This window comes from Ranitomeya variabilis, chromosome 5, assembly GCF_051348905.1.
Source record: "Ranitomeya variabilis isolate aRanVar5 chromosome 5, aRanVar5.hap1, whole genome shotgun sequence".
Lineage (NCBI taxonomy): Eukaryota > Metazoa > Chordata > Amphibia > Anura > Dendrobatidae > Ranitomeya > Ranitomeya variabilis.
In genome coordinates, this window is record NC_135236.1 from 195,980,083 (window position 1) to 196,002,665 (window position 22,583).

The following is a 22,583-nucleotide window of genomic DNA, read 5'->3' on the forward strand; positions in this document are numbered from 1 at the left end:
TCTGCCTCACAGGACCAATAAGAAGAAAAATAGTAGTTACTCACCGATAACGGTGTTTCTCTGAGCCCATGACGGCACCACGGAGAGAGGGGATCCGCCCACCAAGGACAGGAAACCTACAGATAAAAAGGCGGTACCTCTCTCCTGCATCAGTTGTTTACTAGAGAACGATGGGAGACTATGAACAGAGACTTGCTTTAACATTATCTAAATACTTATCATGAGATACCGCGTGACTATTATCCTATTAACATAAGGCACTATAATGATGTGCACACCCAGGAAGTGAAGGGAGGGAATGTACGGGTGCCGTCATGGGCTCAGAGAAACACAGTTATCGGTGAGTAACTACTATTTTCTCTGACGCCCATGACGGCACCACGGAGAGAATTGCAGAGATTTGTACATTAGGGAGGGACCACTGCTTCCAGAACCCTTTTACCAAAAGTAAGGTCTGAAGAGGAGGTAAGGTCCAATCTATAGTGCCTATAGAAGGTGGACGGTGAAGACTAGGTAGCAGCTTTACATATCTGCTCAATAGAAGCTCCGGCCTTCTCCGCCCAAGAGGTTGCCACTGCCCTTGTCGAGTGTGCCTTGATATTTCCCGGGACGGGTACGCCACTCGCTGAGTATGACAGGCTGATGGCTTCTGTAATCCATCTTGCCAGGGTGCCTTTAGATGCTTTCTTCCCCTTCCGGGGACCCTGGAAACACACAAAGAGAGAGGAATCCTCCCTACTCTCCCTAGTGGCCTCTATGTAACGTATCAGACATCTCCTTACATCTAATGAATGTAACGCCTCTTCCTCTTTGTTTTTGGGGTTAGGACAGAAAGAGGGCAGTGATATTTCCGGAGTTCTGTGAAAACGGGATGCCACTTTTGGGAGATATGCAGAGTCAGTTTTTAGGATGACCCTATCATCCAGGATTTGAGTAAACGGGGGGTTGGCGGAAAGGGCTTGGATATCACTGACCCTACGTGCGGACGTGAGTGCAACTAGCAGGGAAGTTTTTAAGGATAAGATTTTTACTGAAGCATCTGATAATGGTTCAAAGGGAGGTTTGGATAACGCCCTAAGAACTAAATTTAAATCCCACTGAGGGGTAGATTTCACGGGTAGGGGCCTTGACCTACCGGCTGCTTTGATGAATCTAGATATCCACCGGTTCCCTGCTAGGTCATAGTTAAACAGAGCTCCTAGAGCCGCTACGTGCACCTTTAAGGTGTTTGTGGCCAGACCCAACTCTAATCCCTTTTGCAGAAACTCCAGAATGGCATTAAGAGGGACACCCTCCCCAATTTTGGAGCCTGAAGATGAGAGAAATTTTTTCCAAATTTTCCCGTACTGTCTGGTTGTAACGGGCTTCCTACTTTGTAACAATGTAGAAACTAGCCCCGGGGAAAACCCTCTGTTTTCTAGTAGCTCCCTTTCAAATGCCAAGCTGTCAAGTGCAAACTTGCCACCTGAGGATGATGAACTGGGCCTTGGGAGAGAAGGTTCGGGAGATCCGGCAGAACCCATGGATCGGAGATGGACATTCTCCTCATCCAGGAAAACCAAGGCCTCTTCGGCCAGAACGGGGCTATTAAGACTATGTGGGCCCCGTCCTCCCGAATCTTCCTCAGCACAGCTGGAATCAGAGCAATGGGGGGAAATGCATACGCTAGTTGATGGTTCCACGGTATTAGGAACGCATCCAGGGAAACAGGGTTCCCCCACGGTGTTATGGAGCAAAAGGTGTTCACTTTTTTGTTCAGATGGTTTGCGAAGAGGTCTATGCTTGGTGAGCCCCATTTTACCGCGATTTGATTGAACACTAACTGATTTAGCTCCCACTCACCTTGTTTCAGGCGGGAGCGACTTAAGTAGTCTGCTCTGAAATTGTCTATGCCTTTTATGTGCAGGCCCGATAGAGATTGAAAGTTGCTTTCGGCTATGTGGAAGATTGAGCTGGTTATCTCCATCAGACTCTGAGAACGGGTACCCCCTTGGTGATTCAGATATGCTATCACCACCTTGTTGTCTGACATAATTCTGACGTGGTGAGATCGAAGGGGCCCCAGGAACTCTAAGAGTGCAAATTTGACCGCCAACAGTTCTTTCATATTGGAGGATGCCTTTTTCAGATATGGAGCCCAATCCCCCTGAGCTAACAGGTCGTTGAGGTGAGCCCCCCACCCGCTGGGACTTGCGTCTGTTGTCACTATCCGAGATACAGGAGTCACCCACGGGATTCCCTGAGAAAGATTGCTTAGTGATGTCCACCAGCCCAGAGACCGAATTGTGTTTAGTGACAAAACGAGCTGACCTTCTAAATTCCCTTTTAGAGAAACTTCCTCTGACAAGATTTGCCATTGAAGTTCCCTTGAGTGTAAGTGAGCCCATTGGACTGCCGGGATGCAGGCCGTCATGGATCCCAGGAGGGACATCGCTTGGCGCAGTGTTATGGAGGGATTGTCTCGCCTTCTGGATACCAGATTTATGATGTTTTGGATTTTTTCCCCTGGAAGGCGACATTCTTGTTTTATCGAGTCCAGAGTGAGACCCAGGTACTCTTGGATCTGGCATGGTAACAATCTGGATTTCTTTAGGTTTATTAACCAACCTAGTTCTTCCAGGGAATGTCTGATTGTTTTTAGCTGTTCCTCGCAGTGTTGTGGAGAGGAGCCTATTATCAAAAAGTCGTCGAGGTAAGGTACTATCAGGGTATTTTTCTCCCTCAGGTGAGCCATTACCTCCGCCACTATTTTTGTGAAGACCCGCGGAGCTATAGCCAACCCGAAGGGTAGGGCTAAGAATTGAAAATGGTATACCACCCCCTTTATATGGACCGCTATTCTGAGGAATTTCTGATAATCTTTGTGAATAGGGACGTGATAGTAGGCGTCCCTTAAATCCAGGACTACCATAAAACACAGTGGAAACAGCATCTTTATTGAGGTCTTTATTGTCTCCATCTTGAACGGCTGGATTTCTAGAAATTTGTTTAACTCTTTTAGATTCACAATAGTTCTGAATGAGCCGTCCGGCTTCTTCCTCAGGAACAGAGGGGAGTAGCACCCTAGACCTCTTTCTTGTAGGGGAACTTCCATGAGAACCCCTTTGTTTACCAGTCCTATTACTTCTTTTTCTAATGCCAGCTGCTCTTCCTTTGAAGATCTTAGAGAAGTCGTCCTGAATGAGGGGTGAGGGGGTTTCTGAAATTTCAATTTTAGACCGGACTTTACTATGTTCAACACCCAAGGACTGTTGGTAATCTTTTCCCAGGCTGAGGCGAAGAGGGCAAGTCTTCCCCCCACCTGGGGCAAGCCTTCATTGTGCGGGTTTTTTATTGTCGTTAGGGGTTTTGTTGAAGATGAAACCCTTGTTTTTGTTTCGCTTGTCTTCCCACCTATCCTGGTTTTTCCCCGGCTTCCTTCGGAAGAACCTCTTGCTCCGAAAGGGCCTTCTGTATGAAGGGAAGCCCAGGGCGGGGAAAGATTTCTTTTTATCCCCTGCTTTTTCTAGTATGTCATCTAGAGTGGGCCCGAATAGGAACTCTCCTTCACAGGGAATTATACATAATTTAGACTTGGTCTGGAGGTCCCCAGGCCAACATTTTAGCCAGAGGGCCCGCCTTGCGGCATTAGAAAACACCGCCGACCTAGCGGATAACTTGATTGAGTCCGCCGAGGCGTCAGCCAAGAAGGCGGCAGCTCCCCGCATAACGGGCAACATTTTTAGCATTGAGTCTCGGGGAAGACCTGTTTTTGAGTTGGCTTTCCAATTGGTCTAGCCAAACCATCAGGGAGCGGGATGTACAAGCGGCAGCGACTGCTGGTTTAAGGCCTCCACCAGCCGCTTCCCATGAACCTCTGAGGAACCCATCTGCTTTTTTGTCCATTGGGTCTTTCAAAACCCCCATGTCCTCAAACGGAAAGGCATATTTTTTGGATGCTTTGGCGATTGCCACGTCCAGTTTAGGAGCCTTATCCCAGAAGGAACAGGACTGGTCATCGAATGGATATTTCTTTTTTGGAGTGAGTAGTGATTTTCTCACAGGCTTTTTCCACTCTTTTTTGATCAAAGATTGAATTTTTTCATTGAGAGGAAAGGCCCTTCTCTTTTTCTGGTCAAGCCCTCCGAACATTATGTCTTGGACGGATTTTTTGGGGTGAGGATCTGCCAGCCCCATAGTGTTCCTAACGGCTTTAACAAGGCTATCAGTTTCTTCTATGGGAAAGCAGCTACGGCCCCCTGAGGAGGATGAAGATGATGATGAGGATGAGGAGGAAGAATTAGCCGAGTCTGAATCCGTATCTTCCCCTGAATTACCCGATTCAGGAGATGGAGATCTATGTTTAGTCTTCCTTCTCTTTCTCCCACCTTTGAGGGATTTAAAGGTTTCCTCTACCTGGACTTTAATCAGGTTTTTGAGATCTGCCGCAAACTCGGGAAGGCCTTCTGACACAGTCTGCTGAATGCAAACACTGCAAAGTCTTTTGTCCCATGAAGATGGAAGATCTTCTTTGCATAGGGCACATATGACATGTTTAGTTTTACTTGTGCTTTTCTTCCCCTATGGTAAAAGACACAAAGATAGATTCTCACTATCGCTAACATTCACGGAGATCACTCACCACCTTATGGACCCATAAATACCGGTTGGGCACGATCCGTGTTCTTAGAGCCGGACACAATGCTGGACTCTTTGCTGTGTAGCGATCCAGAACGCCCTCCGGTAGAGCCTTGGCCTTTCTGGGTCCGTCGCTTCTGCTGCTGCGGCGTTGGTTGTGGAGACGCCCTGGGAAGGGGAGATACCTGCTCCATATCGCTCACTGGTGAGCATTGGCCAGACTCCATTTCAGAAGCGCTTTTGCCCCCAGACACCCCGCTTAAAATAGCGGTGGAAGGCGCCATTTTTTTTTTTTTCCTTTTCCGCGCATGCGCAGTTTGCCCTGCGCGTGGAATCCCGCGCCTGCGCGTGGAATCCCGCGCCTGCGCAGATCGCCAGGGCACGAACTCCCGCGCCTGCGCATTCCTCCAGCGGCGACGCCGGCACTAGGCGGGGATCGCAGCGCTTGTGCGCACGCAAGCCCCTGCTGCTTAAATACATCCGTTCCTCGCGCGGGCGCAGATGAAGCAAGATGGCGGCGCACTTACTAACGCGGACTCTCGGGAGCTCAGGCTGCAGACTGACGCCAGGGAGCCACATCGCTCCTATCCATAGAGCGGACTCTTGGACACGGCTGCTGCTGGTAAGACTTCTTAGAGAGGCGGCTCCTGCCACCTCTCTCCGCGCACCCTAAAAGGCCTACCAGCCCCTAGCGGTGGCGCTTCGGGTCACCACATCTAACCGAGGCAGGGGGGCCCCCGCTGCCTGGATCGGCTGATTGGCCCCGGACTCCCACGAAGAACTTTTCCTCTGACGGAGGTGATCTGTAGGTCTCCCATCAAGGACAGGAAACCAACTGATGCAGGAGAGAGGTACCGCCTTTTTATCTGTAGGTTTCCTGTCCTTGGTGGGCGGATCCCCTCTCTCCGTGGTGCCGTCATGGGCGTCAGAGAAATAAAAATTATGACTAGAAATTACATTTCCATTTGTGGGACAATATGCGGTTTTGTCATGTGTCATGCTTACTGCTTGTATAGACGGTTTCGGAGAGGAGCCCAGTATATTTATTACATTTAGTAATTTTATACCATTGGAGGTGAAGGTAGCAATGATACCCCCCATATATAGAGTACAAATAACACCAGTGACAACAGCCCACCAACCACTGATACCAGGGATATGTACAAAATAACTTAAAAGGGTTGTCCACAACTCGAACTCCTTTATAAAATGATAACAGCTATTCTTTCTGGTGCTGGCGCCGCTCCAGTGATGGGCTGCAGGGCTCACTCAGTGGCCATTTCACTCTCACTTCCTTCTGATGTAATTGACAATCGGAAAAAGTCAGAGCAGCAGCAGCAGCGCTCACTTCTTCCGGGTGTCAGTCTCTTACAAAGGAAGTGAAGAGAAGCGGCCATAGATTGGCTTTGGGGCTCGAGTAATATATAAACATAGCAGTACTGAAGCCCTGCTATTTATAGCACAGGCGATCAGACAATCACAGCTTCAAGTCTCCTAAGGGGACTATTAAATAAAGCAGAAAGTAGAAAAAATAAAGTTTTTAAAAATATGAATAAAAAAGCCACAGAAGTTCAAATCACCCCCTGCCATCTAGATGTAGCAGAGCTGGACCCGTCGTGGGACAAATGGATTAGCAGCATCTCTGCGGATAGGTGAGGAATATTGTGGCTTGTTTCTTTTACCTCTTTTGCAGATGAAGAGGGCATCGGGGGAATGGGCGAGGTCGTAAGTATGGTTTAATTAAGAATATTAGAGGAGTCTGCGTCTTTCTTACAATTTACATAGTTACATAGTTATTGAGGTTGAAGGAAGACTTTAAGTCCATCTAGTTCAACCCATAGCCTAACCTAACATGCCCTAACATGTTGATCCAGAGGAAGGCAAAAAAACCCCATGTGGCAAGGAGTAACTCCACCATGGGGAAAAAAATTCCTTCCCGACTCCACATACGGCAATCAGACTAGTTCCCTGGATCAACGCCTTATCAAGGAATCTAGTGTATATACCCTGTAATATTATACTTTTCCAGAAAGGTATCCAGTCCCCTCTTAAATTTAATTAATGAATCACTCATTACAACATCATACGGCAGAGAGTTCCATAGTCTCACTGCTCTTACAGTAAAGAATCCGCGTCTGTTATTATGCTTAAACCTTCTTTCCTCCAGACGTAGAGGATGCCCCCTTGTCCCTGTCTCAGGTCTATGATTAAAAAGATCATCAGAAAGGTCTTTGTACTGTCCCCTCATATATTTATACATTAAAATAAGATCACCCCTTAGTCTTCGTTTTTCCAAACTAAATAGCCCCAAGTGTAATAACCTATCTTGGTATTGCAGACCCCCCAGTCCTCTAATAACCTTGGTCGCTCTTCTCTGCACCCGCTCTAGTTCAGCTATGTCTTTCTTATACACCGGAGACCAGAACTGTGCACAGTATTCTAAGTGTGGTCGAACTAGTGACTTGAATAGAGGTAAAATTATGTTCTCCTCATGAGCATCTATGCCTCTTTTAATACATCCCATTATTTTATTTGCCTTTGTAGCAGCTGCCTGACACTGGCCACTGAATATGAGTCTGTCATCCACCCATACACCCAGGTCTTTTTCATTGATGGTTTTGCCCAGAGTTTTAGAATTAAGCACATAGTTATACATCTTATTACTTCTACCCAAGTGCATGACCTTACATTTATCCCCATTAAAACTCATTTGCCATTTATCAGCCCAAGCTTCTAGTTTACATAAATCATCCTGTAATATAAAATTGTCCTCCCCTGTATTGATTACCCTACAGAGTTTAGTGTCATCTGCAAATATTGAAATTCTACTCTGAATGCCCCCTACAAGGTCATTAATAAATATGTTAAAAAGAAGAGGGCCCAATACTGACCCCTGTGGTACCCCACTGCTAACCGCGACCCAGTCCGAGTGTGCTCCATTAATAACCACCCTTTGTTTCCTATCCCTGAGCCAGCTCTCAACCCACTTACACATATTTTCCCCTATCCCCATTACTCTCATTTTATGTATCAACCTTTTGTGTGGCACCGTATCAAAAGCTTTGGAAAAGTCCATATACACTACGTCCACTGGGTTCCCTTGGTCCAGTCCGGAACTTACCTCTTCATAGAAGCTGATCAAATTAGTCTGACATGAGCGGTCCCTAGTAAACCCGTGCTGATACTGGGTCATGAGGTTATTCCTCTTCAGATACTCCAGTATAGCATCCCTTAGAATGCCCTCCAGGATTTTACCCACAGTAGAGGTTAAACTTACTGGCCTATAATTACCGAGTTCAGTTTTTGCCCCTTTTTTGAATATTGGCACCACATTTGCTATACGCCAGTCCTGTGGTACAGACCCTGTTATTATGGACTCTTTAAAGATTAAAAATAATGGTCTATCAATGACTGTACTTAGTTCCTGCAGTACTCGGGGGTGTATCCCATCCGGGCCCGGAGATTTGTCAATTTTAGTAATTTTTAGACGCCGCTGTACTTCCTGCTGGGTTAAGCAGTTGACATTTAATGGGGAATTTTTATCACTAGTCATATTGGCTGCCATGGGATTTTCGTTTGTAAATACTGATGAAAAAAAGTCATTTAGCAGATTGGCTTTTTCCTCATCCTCATCCACCATTTCACCCAGACTATTTTTAAGGGGGCCAACACTGTCATTTTTTAGTTTCTTACTATTTATATAGTTAAAGAATATTTTGGGATTATTTTTACTCTCTCTGGCAATGAGTCTCTCTGTCTCAATCTTTGCTGCCTTGATTTGCTTTTTACAGAATTTATTTAATTTTCTGTATTTATTTAATGCCTCATCACTACCTACTTCCTTTAATTCTCTAAATGCTTTCTTTTTGTTCCTTATTGCGCCCCTAACAGCTCTATTTAGCCATATTGGTTTCCTCCTATTTCTAGTATGCTTATTCCCATACGGTATATACTGTGCACAGGTCCTATCCAGGATGCTAATAAACGTCTCCCATTTTCTTTGTGTATTTTTGTGTCTCAGGATATCGTCCCAGTTAATTGCACCAAGATCCTCTCTCATCCGTTGGAAATTTGCCCTCCTGAAGTTTAGTGTCCTTGTCACCCCCCTTCTACCCATCTTATTAAAGGTTACATGAAAACTTATTATTTTATGATCACTAGTCCCCAAGTGACCCCCAACCCTTATATTTGATATGCGGTCTGGCCTGTTGGTTAATATTAGGTCTAGCAGTGCCCCCCTCCTTGTTGGGTCCTGAACCAGCTGTGAAAGGTAATTGTCTCTCATAGTTGTCAAAAACCGATTACCTTTGCTGGAACTGCAGGTTTCTGTTCCCCAATCTATTTCAGGGTAGTTGAAGTCCCCCATAATAATGACTTCTCCTTGAGTCGCAGCTTCATCTATTTGCTTTACGAGGATATTCTCCATTGCTTCCATTATTTTTGGAGATTTATAACAAACCCCTATCAGTAATTTATTATTTTTTCCCCCTCCTCTTATCTCCACCCACAGGGACTCCACATTTTCATTAAATTCACCTATATTATCACGCAGGATGGGTTTTAAGGAAGATTTTACATATAGACACACCCCTCCCCCTCGCTTATCTGTACGGTCATTTCTGAACAGGCTATAGCCCTGCAAGTTAACAGCCCAGTCATGGCTCTCATCCAGCCACGTCTCAGATATCCCCACCATGTCATAATTATGCTCCAACAACATTAGTTCTAATTCGTCCATTTTGTTGGCGAGGCTTCTGGCATTAGTATACATGCACTTGATGTTACTCTCTGTACCTCTATTCTTTCTTAAATTATTAACTGTTCTAACCCCACCCCCCATGCCACCGCCACCCCCAACTTCCTTATTTGTGCCCAGCTCTCTATCTGCACTATCTTCCCCTCCTATAAAATGAATACCCTCCCCCCCAATCCCTAGTTTAAACACTCCTCCAACCTTCTAACCATTTTCTCCCCATTTCCCATTTCCTTCCCCATTGAGGTGCAGCCCGTCCCTAGCGTAGAGCCTGTAGCCCACTGAGAAGTCGGCCCAGTTCTGCAGGAACCCAAACCCCTCCTTCCTACACCAATTCTTGAGCCACTTATTAACCTCCCTAATCTCCCGTTGCCTCTCTGGCGTGGCACGTGGTACAGGCAGTATTTCGGAAAATACCACGTTGGAGGTCCTTGCTTTCAGCTTGCAGCCTAATTCCCTGAAATCATCTTTAAGGACCTTCCACCTACCTCTAACTTTGTCATTTGTGCCAATGTGCACCATGACCGCTGGGTCCTCACCAGCCCCTCCCAGTAATCTGTCCACCCGATCAGCGATGTGTCGGACTCGAGCGCCAGGTAGGCAGCACACCGTCCGACGATCCCTGTCTTTGTGACAGATTGCCCTATCTGTTCCCCTAATAATTGAGTCCCCCACTACCAGCACCTGTCTGGCCTGCCCTGCTCTCCTATTTCCCTCCTTACTGGAGCAGTCACTCCTCCGGCTTTCAGAGGACATGCCTGGCTGCAGTAGTGCTACCCCTGTACTGGCACCCCCCTCATCTGCCAACTTAGCAAACTTATTGGGGTGTGCCAGATCAGGACTAGCCTCCCTGGCACTCTTCCCTCTACCCCGCCTTCTATCTGTCACCCAGCTAACTGCCACACTGTCCTGCAGCTCCATCCTACCATCCCCCTCCTCATCTATCCCATTGAGCGTCTGCTCTGTGAGCAGAAGACTCCTCTCCATATTGTCTATGGATCTCAGTGTTGCCAGCTGCACATTTAGATCCAAAATCTGGGCTTCCAAATGCACAATGTGCTCACATCTCGCACAGCAGTATGCACCCTCGACCGGCTGGTCAAGGACTGCATACATGTGGCAAGATGTGCACTGGATGGCATTAACAATTGTGGAGCACATTTCCTAATGGGGATTGCACCACACAGAAACGTTAATTAAAAATAAATACAAAGTATTAATTAAACCAAAAAAAAAAAACAGAAGCAATTCCTCCCTTGGAAACTCCCTGATTCCAAAGTCACTGAATCACAAGTCACACACTTACCGCCGTTCACACTTACACTCAGGTCACACTCAGCTCGCTCACACTCGCTGTGCTGAAGATTTATAGATTTTTTTTTTTTCTCTCTCTTTCCCCTCTCAACAGCAATCCACCTTGCTGTTCAGATGCACTTCCAAAAAGGGCTTGAGCCCCAAACAGCTGCCCATTATAAACCCTTGATTATGACCGCCCACCCTAAGTTAACACCTTGTGAATATAGCTACTCCCAATTCAGCAATTCACACAAATTCACACAGGTATTTGTTAAAGGCCTTCCAAATACCTCTTCACTGAATCACAAGTCACACACTTACCGCCGTTCACACTTACGCTCAGGTCACACTCAGCTCGCTCACACTCGCTGTGCTGAAGATTTATAGATTTTTTTTTTTCTCTCTTTCCCCTCTCAACAGCAATCCACCTTGCTGTTCAGATGCACTTCCAAAAAAAAAAAAAAAAAAAAAAAAAAAAAATTAAAGGACTTTTTTTCTGGGTGTCTGTGTTTTCTTACAATGTGACTACAGGGTTAGTAATGGGGGCATTTTATTGACACCTCTCCATTACTAACCTCGGGGCTTGATGTCTCCTGACAATATAAAGGTGACATCAACTCCCCCAACTATCAACCCACTTGCCACTGCTACAGGGCAAGTGGGAAGAGCAAGGCTAAGTGCCAGAATTGTCTCATCTTAGAGATGTGCCTTTTCTGGGGCGGCTGAGAGCTGATGTGTTTAGCCTGAGGGGGCCAGTATCCATGGCCCCTTGCTAGGCTATTAATATCAGCCCGCAGCTGTCATCATAGCCTTTCCTGGTTATTAATTATAGGGGGACCCTACATCATTTTTTTTTTTAGGGTCCCCCATTTTAATAGCCAGTATAGGCTAAGTATACAGTTGGGAGCTGGTATTAATAGCCTGGGAAGCTCCATGGGTATTACCCCCTTCCCAGGCTATCAACATCGGCCCCCAGACGTCGGCTTGAGAGAGAGAAATTGAGAGAGCCCACACTATTTTTTTCTGAAAAATAAACTTTTATTAAATAAATACATGTACAGTAAGCTGAACACACACTGTACTAATTGCATTTGTCACTGACATTGATATACTGTATGTACCTATTCTATTTGTATTTACTGTATGTAATCCATCCCTTCTATCCTGTCAGCTCCTGCAGATATTTTACAGTACACGGCACAAGAATTGCTAGCTTTTCTTCTATCTATCCATGCAATATAAATACATATACCGTATATACTCACTTATTGACTCGAGCATAAGCCGGTTATGCATTGTCATCCCTATTCTGGTATACTGTACATGGCTGCGCATCCCTGTCCTTGTATGCATGGCTCCTTATCCCCTATCCTTGCATGCATGGCTCCCCATCCATTCCTTGTATGCATGGCTCCCCGTCCCATCTTTGCATGCATGGGTCCTCATCCCAGTCCTTGTATGCATGGCTCCTTATCCCCCCTATCCTTGTATGTATGATTCCTATTAAAAAAAAAACCAGATCCTACTTACCTTCCCTGCGCGCCAGCTGAGCGATCACGTGTCCCCGCTCACTGAGGTAATGAATATTCACTTCACGCCTATGGGAGTGGAGAGAGATGAATATATACAGTATTACCCTAATGAGTGGGGCCACGTGATTGCTCGGACGGAGGAGCTGCTGGAGCTGGAACGAGATGCAGTGAGGGCGCGCAGGGAAGGTAAGTAGGATGTGTACTGGAAGACGGGGGCTGCGGCTGTAACTGTGCGTGCTATAAGAGAAATGAATATTCATTGCCAGGGCAGTGAATATTAATTTCTCTTTAGTAGCGGGCACAGGTTTTAGCCGCAGCTGCCGGCTCCTGCCTCTGTGACCCACTGCTCCGCCGTTCCCCCTCCCCCGCCGTCTTTCTGGGACAATGACTCGTGTATAAGCCGAGGGGGGCATTTTCAGCACAAAAAAAACTGTGCTGAAAAGCTTGGCTTATAAACGAGTATATACGGTATACATTTGTGTACCACTGACATCTAAATATCTATATTCCATGTGTATATATCTATTCTATTCTAACCTGTCAGTGTGATTTTACTGTATGCGCCACATGAATTGCCGGCTTTTCAAAGGACACCGGTGCGTAAAAATCGGACAGCACTCGCATGGTCCGAGTGCTGTGCGATTTTTTTCTTGCGCCCAAAGGCTTGCATTGGCAAGTCTCGGTGACAATGGCAGCATGCTACGATTTTACATGCACATTGAATACGCCCGAGAAAATAAATGGTGATGCGAGCTGCCCCATAGACTAACACTGGTCCAAGTGCTATGCGATGTTTTCTCATATAGTACTCGCCCGAATTCTATGGTAGTGTAATAAAGACTTAAAAGACTCTTGTTGCATGCTCCACTGAGGGAATGATGCTCCCTTTATAGAGTGCACGGGCAAATCCCCCCCCTCACCACCATGTCTTCCCTGCATGCCCACTACTCAACAAAGAAAGAGAAAATAAGGATGATATGCATGACAATATGAAGGAATAACAAAGTTTACATATTTGGTAGGTATTCAGTTTTAAATCAGTATTTTGTTGTTGACTATGAGCTATAATTTATTTCAGCAGGGCAATTTTCATATAAAATAATGTAGGTTCTGGGAAAAACAAGAGAGGAATGCTCATCCTGCTTTTCTTACTGATGGTTAGGATCATATTGTGAAATATGTTTCTTGCTCATGGAAACAGTCAGAAAAGTTGTCTCAAAAGATTACACAAATCCAAACTATAGATTATACCTGACTAATGGAATGATGTTACATTAATAGGCATGTTCAGAAGTAAATAATACAGTCTATGGACAACTTCAAGTTTAAAAGGTCGTTACAGTAAGGATGGAAGGAAAAATACTTACAAATACGTTGGATTTGTATTGGACAAGTGCAAAATACGAGAGTCAACAGGTTGCACAGCTGCTAAAATATCCTGTTCAATAGCCATTGGAAGAACGGCATATCCGCAGTAGTCAATGTGCTCTCCTATAACACAAAACCGAAACCTAGATTAGTAAGCAGCAAGCCATTCACAAAGGCAAGGATCATGTCACACTCTATGTTGGATATACAACATCATTAATTATGTTCCTACTTTTTTTTTTTTTACATAATCCTCAAAAAATTCCATATTGCACTTACAGGGGTCTGCCTCCAAATCTTGATTTTTTTTTTTTCTTTAGGAGGCTGAGGGAAGAAACATGGCCAATGTTAACTAGAAAGACTTCACTTTCCTGATTGAAGATTTCGGCTACTGCAAGCTGCCAAAAAGCCTATTGAGGTGTGCCGTAATGGGTGAAGGATGCAAAGTGCAGAGCATTTCACCTTTCAAATTGTGATATTGGTCAACACAGGATCAAGTAAGATAGGGATGTGGTGGTAAGAATTGCACACATTTTGCACTTAGTGTCACTTAGAGGCACAAAACGTAGAAGATTAAATAGACTTGGGTAATATATACACTCAGCCCGATTCATCACTTGCAATTTATTGAAATCACTTTTCTCTCACTAATTTTTGCAGCAAATTCTAACAATGTTGCAAAATAAAAAAAATGCTCTTTTTTTGTCTTTAACCAGTTTTTGTGACTTTTTACAACAAGAACTCGCAAATCCGATAAAGGAGTTATTGAAGACTTACAGGAAGATAATTGCTAACTACCTGTCTGTTCTGCCCGGCCCCAATCTCTGCTACTCAGAGCGGTCACGGACCATTCCTGTGGCTTCTGGTGATGTCAAGTCGACAGAGCTGGGAACAATAGGCTGGAAGTTAAAAACTACCTGCCTGTCAGTTCTTAGCCCAAAAACAAATAGTTCTGGACAACCCCTTTAAAAAGTCACATAAATGTGCCAAATTTCCAAGGGAGGAAATGGAGTGAGAGGAGTACAAAAAATATGTGACTGTGTAGAAGATCACTGAATGCACTGCCCACAGAAGCGAGGAAGAGGTACGTATTGTGGAGGGATTGCAGGGCACAGATGTGGGATTCTGGGGCCATAACTGACGTGCATGGGATGGGGGTAGTATTACAATGAAGACAGAAGGCAGGGATTTCTTCCATTAGCATAAAGACAGAATATAACATTTATCAACAACAAGACCATGAATATGAGGCATACAGGTAGGACTAGTTTAATATTTCTGTTACCTGTATGCCCATATTACTAGGTCCCGGGGAGGGGGTGGCAGATTCCCTTTAAAAAGAAAATGTCACAAAGTTTCTGATGCTGAATTGGACACACAATGTTGTAGTTGCGCTGCAAAGCAGAATAAAAAGTAGGGTTTTTTTTATTTTTCTTCTCTGTTGTGAACATATTAGAAATGAAAGTATTTGGAACCTAATGATTTTTTTTTAAGTCCAAGTGGGTGTTATTAGATCTGTATGACGATGAAAAAAAAAAAGTGACATGGCTGAAGGCCTGTGGCTGCCCAGCATCTACCTCAAGCCGCAGACATTCAGCAGAGAATAGTGCACACAGAAAAGCAGTGTCAGTCACTGACACCACTCACCCCTCTCTGCCCTGAGCAACAGCCATCGCTCCCTCCCTGCACTCAATTGTATTTGATTTTGTTATATGCAAATACAATCGATGTGAGCGCTGTGCCACCAGGGACAGGAGCAGAGGAGCTACAGCTCCCTGCCAGGAATACCAGCAGAATGCAGGCCACTTCTGTCCTATGCACTGCTGGAGAGAGAGCACGCAGTGGAAGTCAGATGGTGCCATCCAGTGCCCACTGATGTACAGGAAGTGAGTGAGTATAAGTATAGATGAGTATAAGCCTTTTTTTTCCCCTGATATTTTGTCAATGAATGGGGGACATGAGGGGCTGGCCATGGGGGACGTATGAGGGGATGGCCATGGGGGACATCATAATATATTAGAGACTGTGGGTAACATTATACTGGAAGCTGTGGGGACATCATAATATATTAGAGACTGTGTGTGACATTATACTGGAAGCTGTGGGGGACATCATACTATATAGGATATGTGGAGGGCAATTAAACTATATAGGGGCCTGCGGGGGACATAATACTGTATATTGGGGGGCTGTGATGGACATCAGTGTACATTGGAGGGATGCTGTGGATATCACACTATATGGGCAACTGTGTTGTCCATCATATTGTGTAGGGAACAGTGTGTGAGGGGCATACAGTTTGTAAAGGACAATTTGGTGGGCAGCATAAGAGCATAGCATGAAAAGGGGCACAGAACGGATATTGAGAGGGGGCAGCGTAAAATGTGGGTACAGTGAGGAGAGAGGTTAGCATTATGGGGGTGCAGTGTGGAGATACACAAAACTAGAGAGTATAGCCATGGTATAAGCCATGGCTCATAAGTGTGGATGGTGTGGCGGTTATAGCTGATAATGACAGAGTGGCAGGTGTAACTCATTAAGGTGGACAATGTGGAGGTAATATACTATAGAACGCTTATTTAGGTCATATTATGGTAAGATTTTTATGCAGGTGGCATTTTAATAACACTGTTATTTTTAAAGGGCACCATGTCGAGATGTGCTGCTAAAATCCAGAGAAGAGGGAATATGCAGAGATGAGCTGTGGATGTGAAAAGTCATCATGGCGTCTGGACAAGATGGAGACGAAAAGAAAAAATTTGTTGAGAGAAGAGATGAGCCATAAGGTACCTGGATGTAAATGTTTACTTGTTGATACATACAAGACTGTGGTACTATGGTTCCTGTATGGTCCACAGTCTGATAAAGACAAGATGGAGACGAAAAGAAAAAATTTGTTGAGAGAAGAGATGAGCCATAAGGTACCTGGATGTAAATGTTTACTTGTTGATACATACAAGACTGTGGTACTATGGTTCCTGTATGGTCCACAGTCTGATAAAGACTCATAGCAGCAACTCCCAGCATCTCCTTACCATTTTTAATGACATACCGGGAGCTGTGGGATCATGACATACAAATGTATATGGGCCTGACTTAGAAAGATTCAGCTTGTCAGTTTTTAATCACGGAAATTATTTTTTTTTTTGGACACTATGTCCTCAAAAAAGAAACAAACCCACCCCCCACATACATTTGAACATCGACAGATTAGAATGTTCTATCTGTGAAAATCTTATATAGAATAAAGAAGTGTGAATGAGGCCTTACAGTCAGCTGGGAGGTGATCTAGCAGATCAGAAATTTTACACACTGACTTGTAGCAAAGGTGAAATTATATTATGGCACTTGTTTGCTGTAAAAGTTCCACATTGGAAATCCTGCAGTAAGTGGGAGCTAGAATATCCACACAAGTACGCAGCGTCCAACTCACAGCATTTACTGACAGTGGGCACCTACCCTAAGTCATTTGACAAGGCTCGTTAAGGCCATGTTCACACTTTGCGGCGTCCCTCTGCGAGTTCTCCCGCAGCGGATTTGATAAATCTGCAGGGCAAAACCGCTGCGGTTATCCCTGCAGATTTATCGTGGTTTGTTCCGCGGTTTCCGCTGCGGGATTACTCCTATACTATTGATGCTGCATATGCAGCAATATGCAGCATCAATAGTAATGTTAAAAATAATAAAAATTGGTTATACTCACCCTCTGATGTCCGGATCTTCTCGGCGCTGCACCCGGCGGTCCGGTTCCAAAAATGATGTGCGAGAAGGACCCTTCGTGACATCACAGTCATGTGACCGCGACGTCACGGTCATGTGACCGCGACGTCACCGCAGGTCCTGTTCGCACAGCAACTCTGACCGGCCGGCCGCGTGCAGCGCTGAGAGGTGAGTATAACATGATTTTTTATTTTTATTCTTTTTTTTTACCCCAAATATGGTTCCCAGGGCCTGGAGGAGAGTCTCCTCTCCTCCACCCCGGGTACCACCCGCACATTAGCCGCTTACTTCCCGCAACGTGGGCACAGCCCCATGCGGGAAGTAAGCGGTTCAATGCATTCCTCGCAGCGATTCTGCACAAACAAGTGACATGCTGCGGGTTTTAAACCGCTACGTTTCTGCGCTGTTTTTCCCGCAGCATGTGCACAGTGGTTTGCGGTTTCCATAGGGTTTACATGTAAATGGAAACGCTATGGAAACTGCTGCGGACTCGCAGCATCAAAATCGCGGCGGTTCCGCGGTAAAAACCGCAAAGTGTGAACATGGCCTAAAGGGTCGACATAGACTTTTAGGATTGCTACTTCCAATAGGTGGCAATAGAGTTCTATTCCTCTTTGTCTCTAAAGAGACAATTCACAAAGTATGGACTTAAAAAACAATGAGGTAAGTTATTTTGACTGGAATTTTTATATTCTGGTCCTAATTCATAATGTACCAATTCATATAAAAGGCACATTTCTAAATTTGAGGTATAATTTACACCTGGTGCATACTATCTTAGTTCTTTTAGAGATCGCTGCCCCTTTACCCTGCCACTAGGCACTTTTTTAAGGTCAGCACCAAACAAAAAAAGTTGCAAAATTTTTACACAAAACAGACGTGTGCCAAAACTTTTGACTTTCTCTAACAGAATTCTCCCAATAAGCGCCCATAATGCTGGTTGTGAACTCTAATTTTGCAGCATTCAACTATAACTACAGTGGGGCAGGTGCTGCAGACGCACTTGAGCCCTGGAGCTTAGGAGGGCTAAAAGCTCTCTTTGGCCCCTGTAAAAGGACCAATACTATTAGAGGCCTGTGATACTTGGGTGCCCTGTTGGATATTTTGCATCAAGGCCCATAAAGCTTCACGTTACGCCGATGATCATGCATGAATGCCTAAAGAAGCTGGGGGGGGGGGGGGGGGGCTATTCACTTATATACACTACATATTGACATTGGCCAATACCTTAAAACAGTGGTAATACAAGCATATTTATCAGCAAGTCAGTAGTACATGTGTAACTTGGAAATAAAACTTTATGAAAGAACGATCATATTTTCTTTACTTTTCAGCAGCCTGTAGTGCCCCTTTCCTAGTAGAACAGACCTGGGCAAAGTGCGATCCACGGGCCATAACTGGCTCTCTGGCTGTTCCAATATCATATCTATGAAGAACTTGGCACTCAGTTGATGTGAAAAAAAGATTATTTATAAGCAATCCACAGTGCATCAAAAATAAATAGTCCTTTTTCTATATCAACTGAGTGCCAAGTTCTTCATAGATATTATACTACAGATTAAGCTCCTACTTGTGCAACTGCTGTCAGAAGTGCCGCGCTCTACTACTCCTCTGGCTGTTCCAGTCCAGCCGAGCAGGCGGATCAAGACATCAGAAGGGCTAACAGTGCTGCACCATGCCCTCCCCTGTCATTCGCTGTCACTGCTAGCCACATCCTCAGGATGGACACAGTGGTTAATAAGTTTGTGGTTAATAAGTTTCCACCAATCAGCGTGTGAGAAAGCAATCGCAATGATGGACCAGAGCAGAGCGCCTGGGGAACGGGAGCAAGGTGAGTATGTGGTGGGTATTTTTTCATGTGTATGGGATATTTGTATGTACAAAGGAGGCTAGGGGGCTCACGCTGTATATGGGAGGCTATGTGGGGGGCTCACTATATATATGGGAGGCTATGTGAAGGCTTACGCTGTATATAGGAGGCTATGTGAGGGCTTACTCTGTATATGGGAGGCTATGTGAGGGCTCACGCTGTATATGGGAGGCTATGTGTGGGCTCACGCTGTGTATAGGAGGCTATGTGGGGGCTCACGCTGTATATGGGACGCTATGTGTGGGCTCATGCTTTATATCGGAGGCTATGTGGGGGCTTACGCTGTATATAGGAGGCTATGTGAGGGCTTACTCTGTATATGGGAGGCTATGTGAGGGCTCACGCTGTATATGGGAGGCTATGTGTGGGCTCACGCTGTGTATAGGAGGCTATGTGGGGGCTCACGCTGTATATGGGACGCTATGTGTGGGCTCATGCTTTATATCGGAGGCTATGTGGGGGCTCATGCTGTATATGGGAGGCAATGTGGGGCTCATGCTGGATATTGGAGGCAATGTGGGGCTTATGCTGAATAATGGAGGTTATGTGGGGCTCATGCTGTATATGGAAGGTTGTGAAGGAAATATATAATCAATAAGGGAAATCATAACAGCATTAAAGTTACACTTAGTTGACAAAAGTGTGAAACTGGATATATCAGTATTCTATGCACAAAGGGGCTTTTGCTAGAGGTAGGTGTCAATCCTGGCATCTTGGGTCCTAGAAACTGAGCTAAGAGGGAGGGTCTCAGTGTCACAGTGCAGAGGTCGCTCCTGTGCTAGTGCTACTGCTGAAAGTGAACTTGTCAGTTAAATAGATAGGATCTTGTCCTGTGTGAAATTGATCTTCCAGCCTCGAACTAGATTATGAAAAAAATGTGTGGCAGTCTCTAGAGGCCCAATTTTCTACTCCAAATTGTTTATGATTAAACTGTGTTTCAGAGGCAAATCAGATGACCACATTTCCACTTAAAAATAGTTAGGTCTAATATTGTGGTGCAGCCACGAGGCCCAATTAGCTACTCTAAATCGTTTGTGATAAAACAGTGTTTCATTGACAAATCAGAAGGCCGGATTTCCACTTAATCGTTAGGTATAACAGTGTTGTTCAGGTGCACTATCTAAGAAAATAAATAGTAATTGTTCATTTAGTGACAAGTGTAGTGTGGCGGTGTTCACACCATGTGGTAATGAGGCAGTGACTCAGTAAAGTTCAACGCAAATGTCCTTATTGTCCAAAAACTCACAAATGAAAGGCAAACGGTATATTCCGGATAGCAGCCGGGGCATCAAAACAGTTCGTATCCGAGACCTGTTACCGTGGGTGACTGTACCACCGTGCTCTGCTGAGAGGGCGCCAGGCGTCTCGCTTCCCTTGGCTCTGTGTTGACTTCACACAAGCCAGAGGTTGCAGAGCCACCAGTTCTGCAGCTTGCAAACCAACACTGACACACCCAAACCTTTGCTGCAGGGTTATTAAATGGGATCTGTAGTCATAGACCACCTGTAAGACCCGGCTGTAGGGAGTGGAGCGCCCCACTGCCATCCTGTTGTTCACTCCAAAAATAAAAGCCCATGCCGGATTTCCTTAAATTTGCCTTGGCAAAATAGCTTGACCAATTCCAAACTTACTTTTATCCTGCACTGCAACCACAGCTGTGTCTGTGACTGCAATGCACTACAGTGGCCTCAATATGCTTCTATGCACATCCTGAGGGATACATACTGTCCCTCGCATATAATTCTCCTCACTGCCTCACACAGATGTCTGATAGCTGTGGGTCTAAGGTTGTGAAACAGCAGGTTACAAGAGGGGAAGGCTATTTACAACATGAGTGTGAAAAAGCGAGGTCATGGTGAAAAGGGAAATAGGCTTGGTGTTTGACGTTTACATGGGATAGGTGACAATGTTAATAAAAGTTCAACTGAACAAACACCGTCTCTTCCTATTCAAAGACCACTGACAATATCTATTACTGGATTGGCTACTCAACTCCCTTTCTTTAGCAGCCGCACAGCCGTACACCTTGTAGATGAGGCTCAGAAAGAGCATGTTCTACAGTGGATAGGAAGTGCTGCATCAAGTGGCCTCTCCTCTTTCTTCACCTTAACATCACACACAGTACAATCCTCAGAGGTGGCACCCCAATCACCCTTGTTTCCCCCTTCAAAAATTTCCAAACGCCCAACTGAATGTGGGGAACCACAGAAGGGCCATTATGCAGAGCTGTTCAGACATTCTATTCCATGGGCATCAGAGGTCTGCCTCACAGAATCCAGAGGAGGAAAGCATCTACATCGATGCCCAAAATTTTTTCATGTTGGATTCGGGACTGGATGAAGCAGGGTCTGAGCAGAATCCAGACCCACATCACCAGACGTTAACCACCAAGAGTGGAGGTGATCCTGATGAGACTCAGATACCAGAGGCGCATGCGTACTGTGGTGTCAGGGCAGTAAGAGGAGGAGGGTGACTCTCAGGATGAGGGGTGTGAGATCAGAGAGGATGATGCTGAGGTTGTAGATCCCACTTGGTGTGAACCCTAAGGTATGCAGCTGAGTAGCTCAGCAGAGGAGGTGGAGAAGGAGGAAGATGAGGTTACATTGCAGTTTCCCACACAGATATGAAGTGATTCAACCACAACAAGCACTGCATCCTCAGCCCTAACTAAGGCTGTGGCCAGCCCCGGTCTTGAGAGCGCAGTTCGCAGGGGCAGCAAGGGTTCCCTAGCCTGGGTGTTTTTTTGAGACCCCGAAGGATGACCCAACATATATTATCTGTCAAATTTGCCTATAAACTCAGGGCAAAAATTTTAATAATTTAACAACTACATGCATGAACATGCCTTAGTGTGAGAATCTCACTGCGCTAAAATGCGGACTAGCGGGCCTCGCCAACCACCGGCGATTTCATCAACCTCATCTGCTGCTTCTTTTTCCTCCGTCACCGTGCCTCCGTCACACAGGTCTCCAGCCAGAGAAACTACCCTTTTTTTTCCCCCTACAGTCGGGGTGAGTGAGACCTCTTCAGATGTTACAGAAGTAGACATGACTGCTGCTTTTGTGTCACCTAGCACAACACATCTTTTTCAATCCACCATAACATCTCCGCCTGCACCTCACTCACAGTCCATGAGTTTGTCCTGTTCTCCGTACTCCACCCTCTCTCAGCACAGCAGACAGCCCTCGGTCCTACAGTTGTGGTCACGTAAAATAATGTTCCCTCCTACACATGTCAGGAATCCCACCGTGCTGCCACCAATTTGTCACGAACCAGGGTTGTTTGGTTGCCCCTCGTTCTTTCTGAAGGGGATTTATCTATATCCCACTACTGCTTTGGAACTTGCAGCTCTTCGGCGCCCCCTTACCCTCAGGTCAGTCAGGGTACTGCACTTAGGGTAATTAGTCACCAGAAACGCTTCCTGCTA

General features: G+C 45.4%; 1 protein-coding gene across 1 annotated transcript in view; it reads right to left on the reverse strand.

The window, feature by feature from the left end:
• The window catches only part of GALK2 (galactokinase 2), a 477,779-nt gene that overhangs the window by 397,158 nt on the left and 58,038 nt on the right, over nt 1-22,583 (reverse strand). Inside the window, exon 3 of the mRNA XM_077263708.1 lies at nt 13,566-13,689. Coding sequence (XP_077119823.1) covers nt 13,566-13,689 — 124 coding nt within the window. The remainder of the gene's footprint in view (nt 1-13,565; nt 13,690-22,583) is intronic.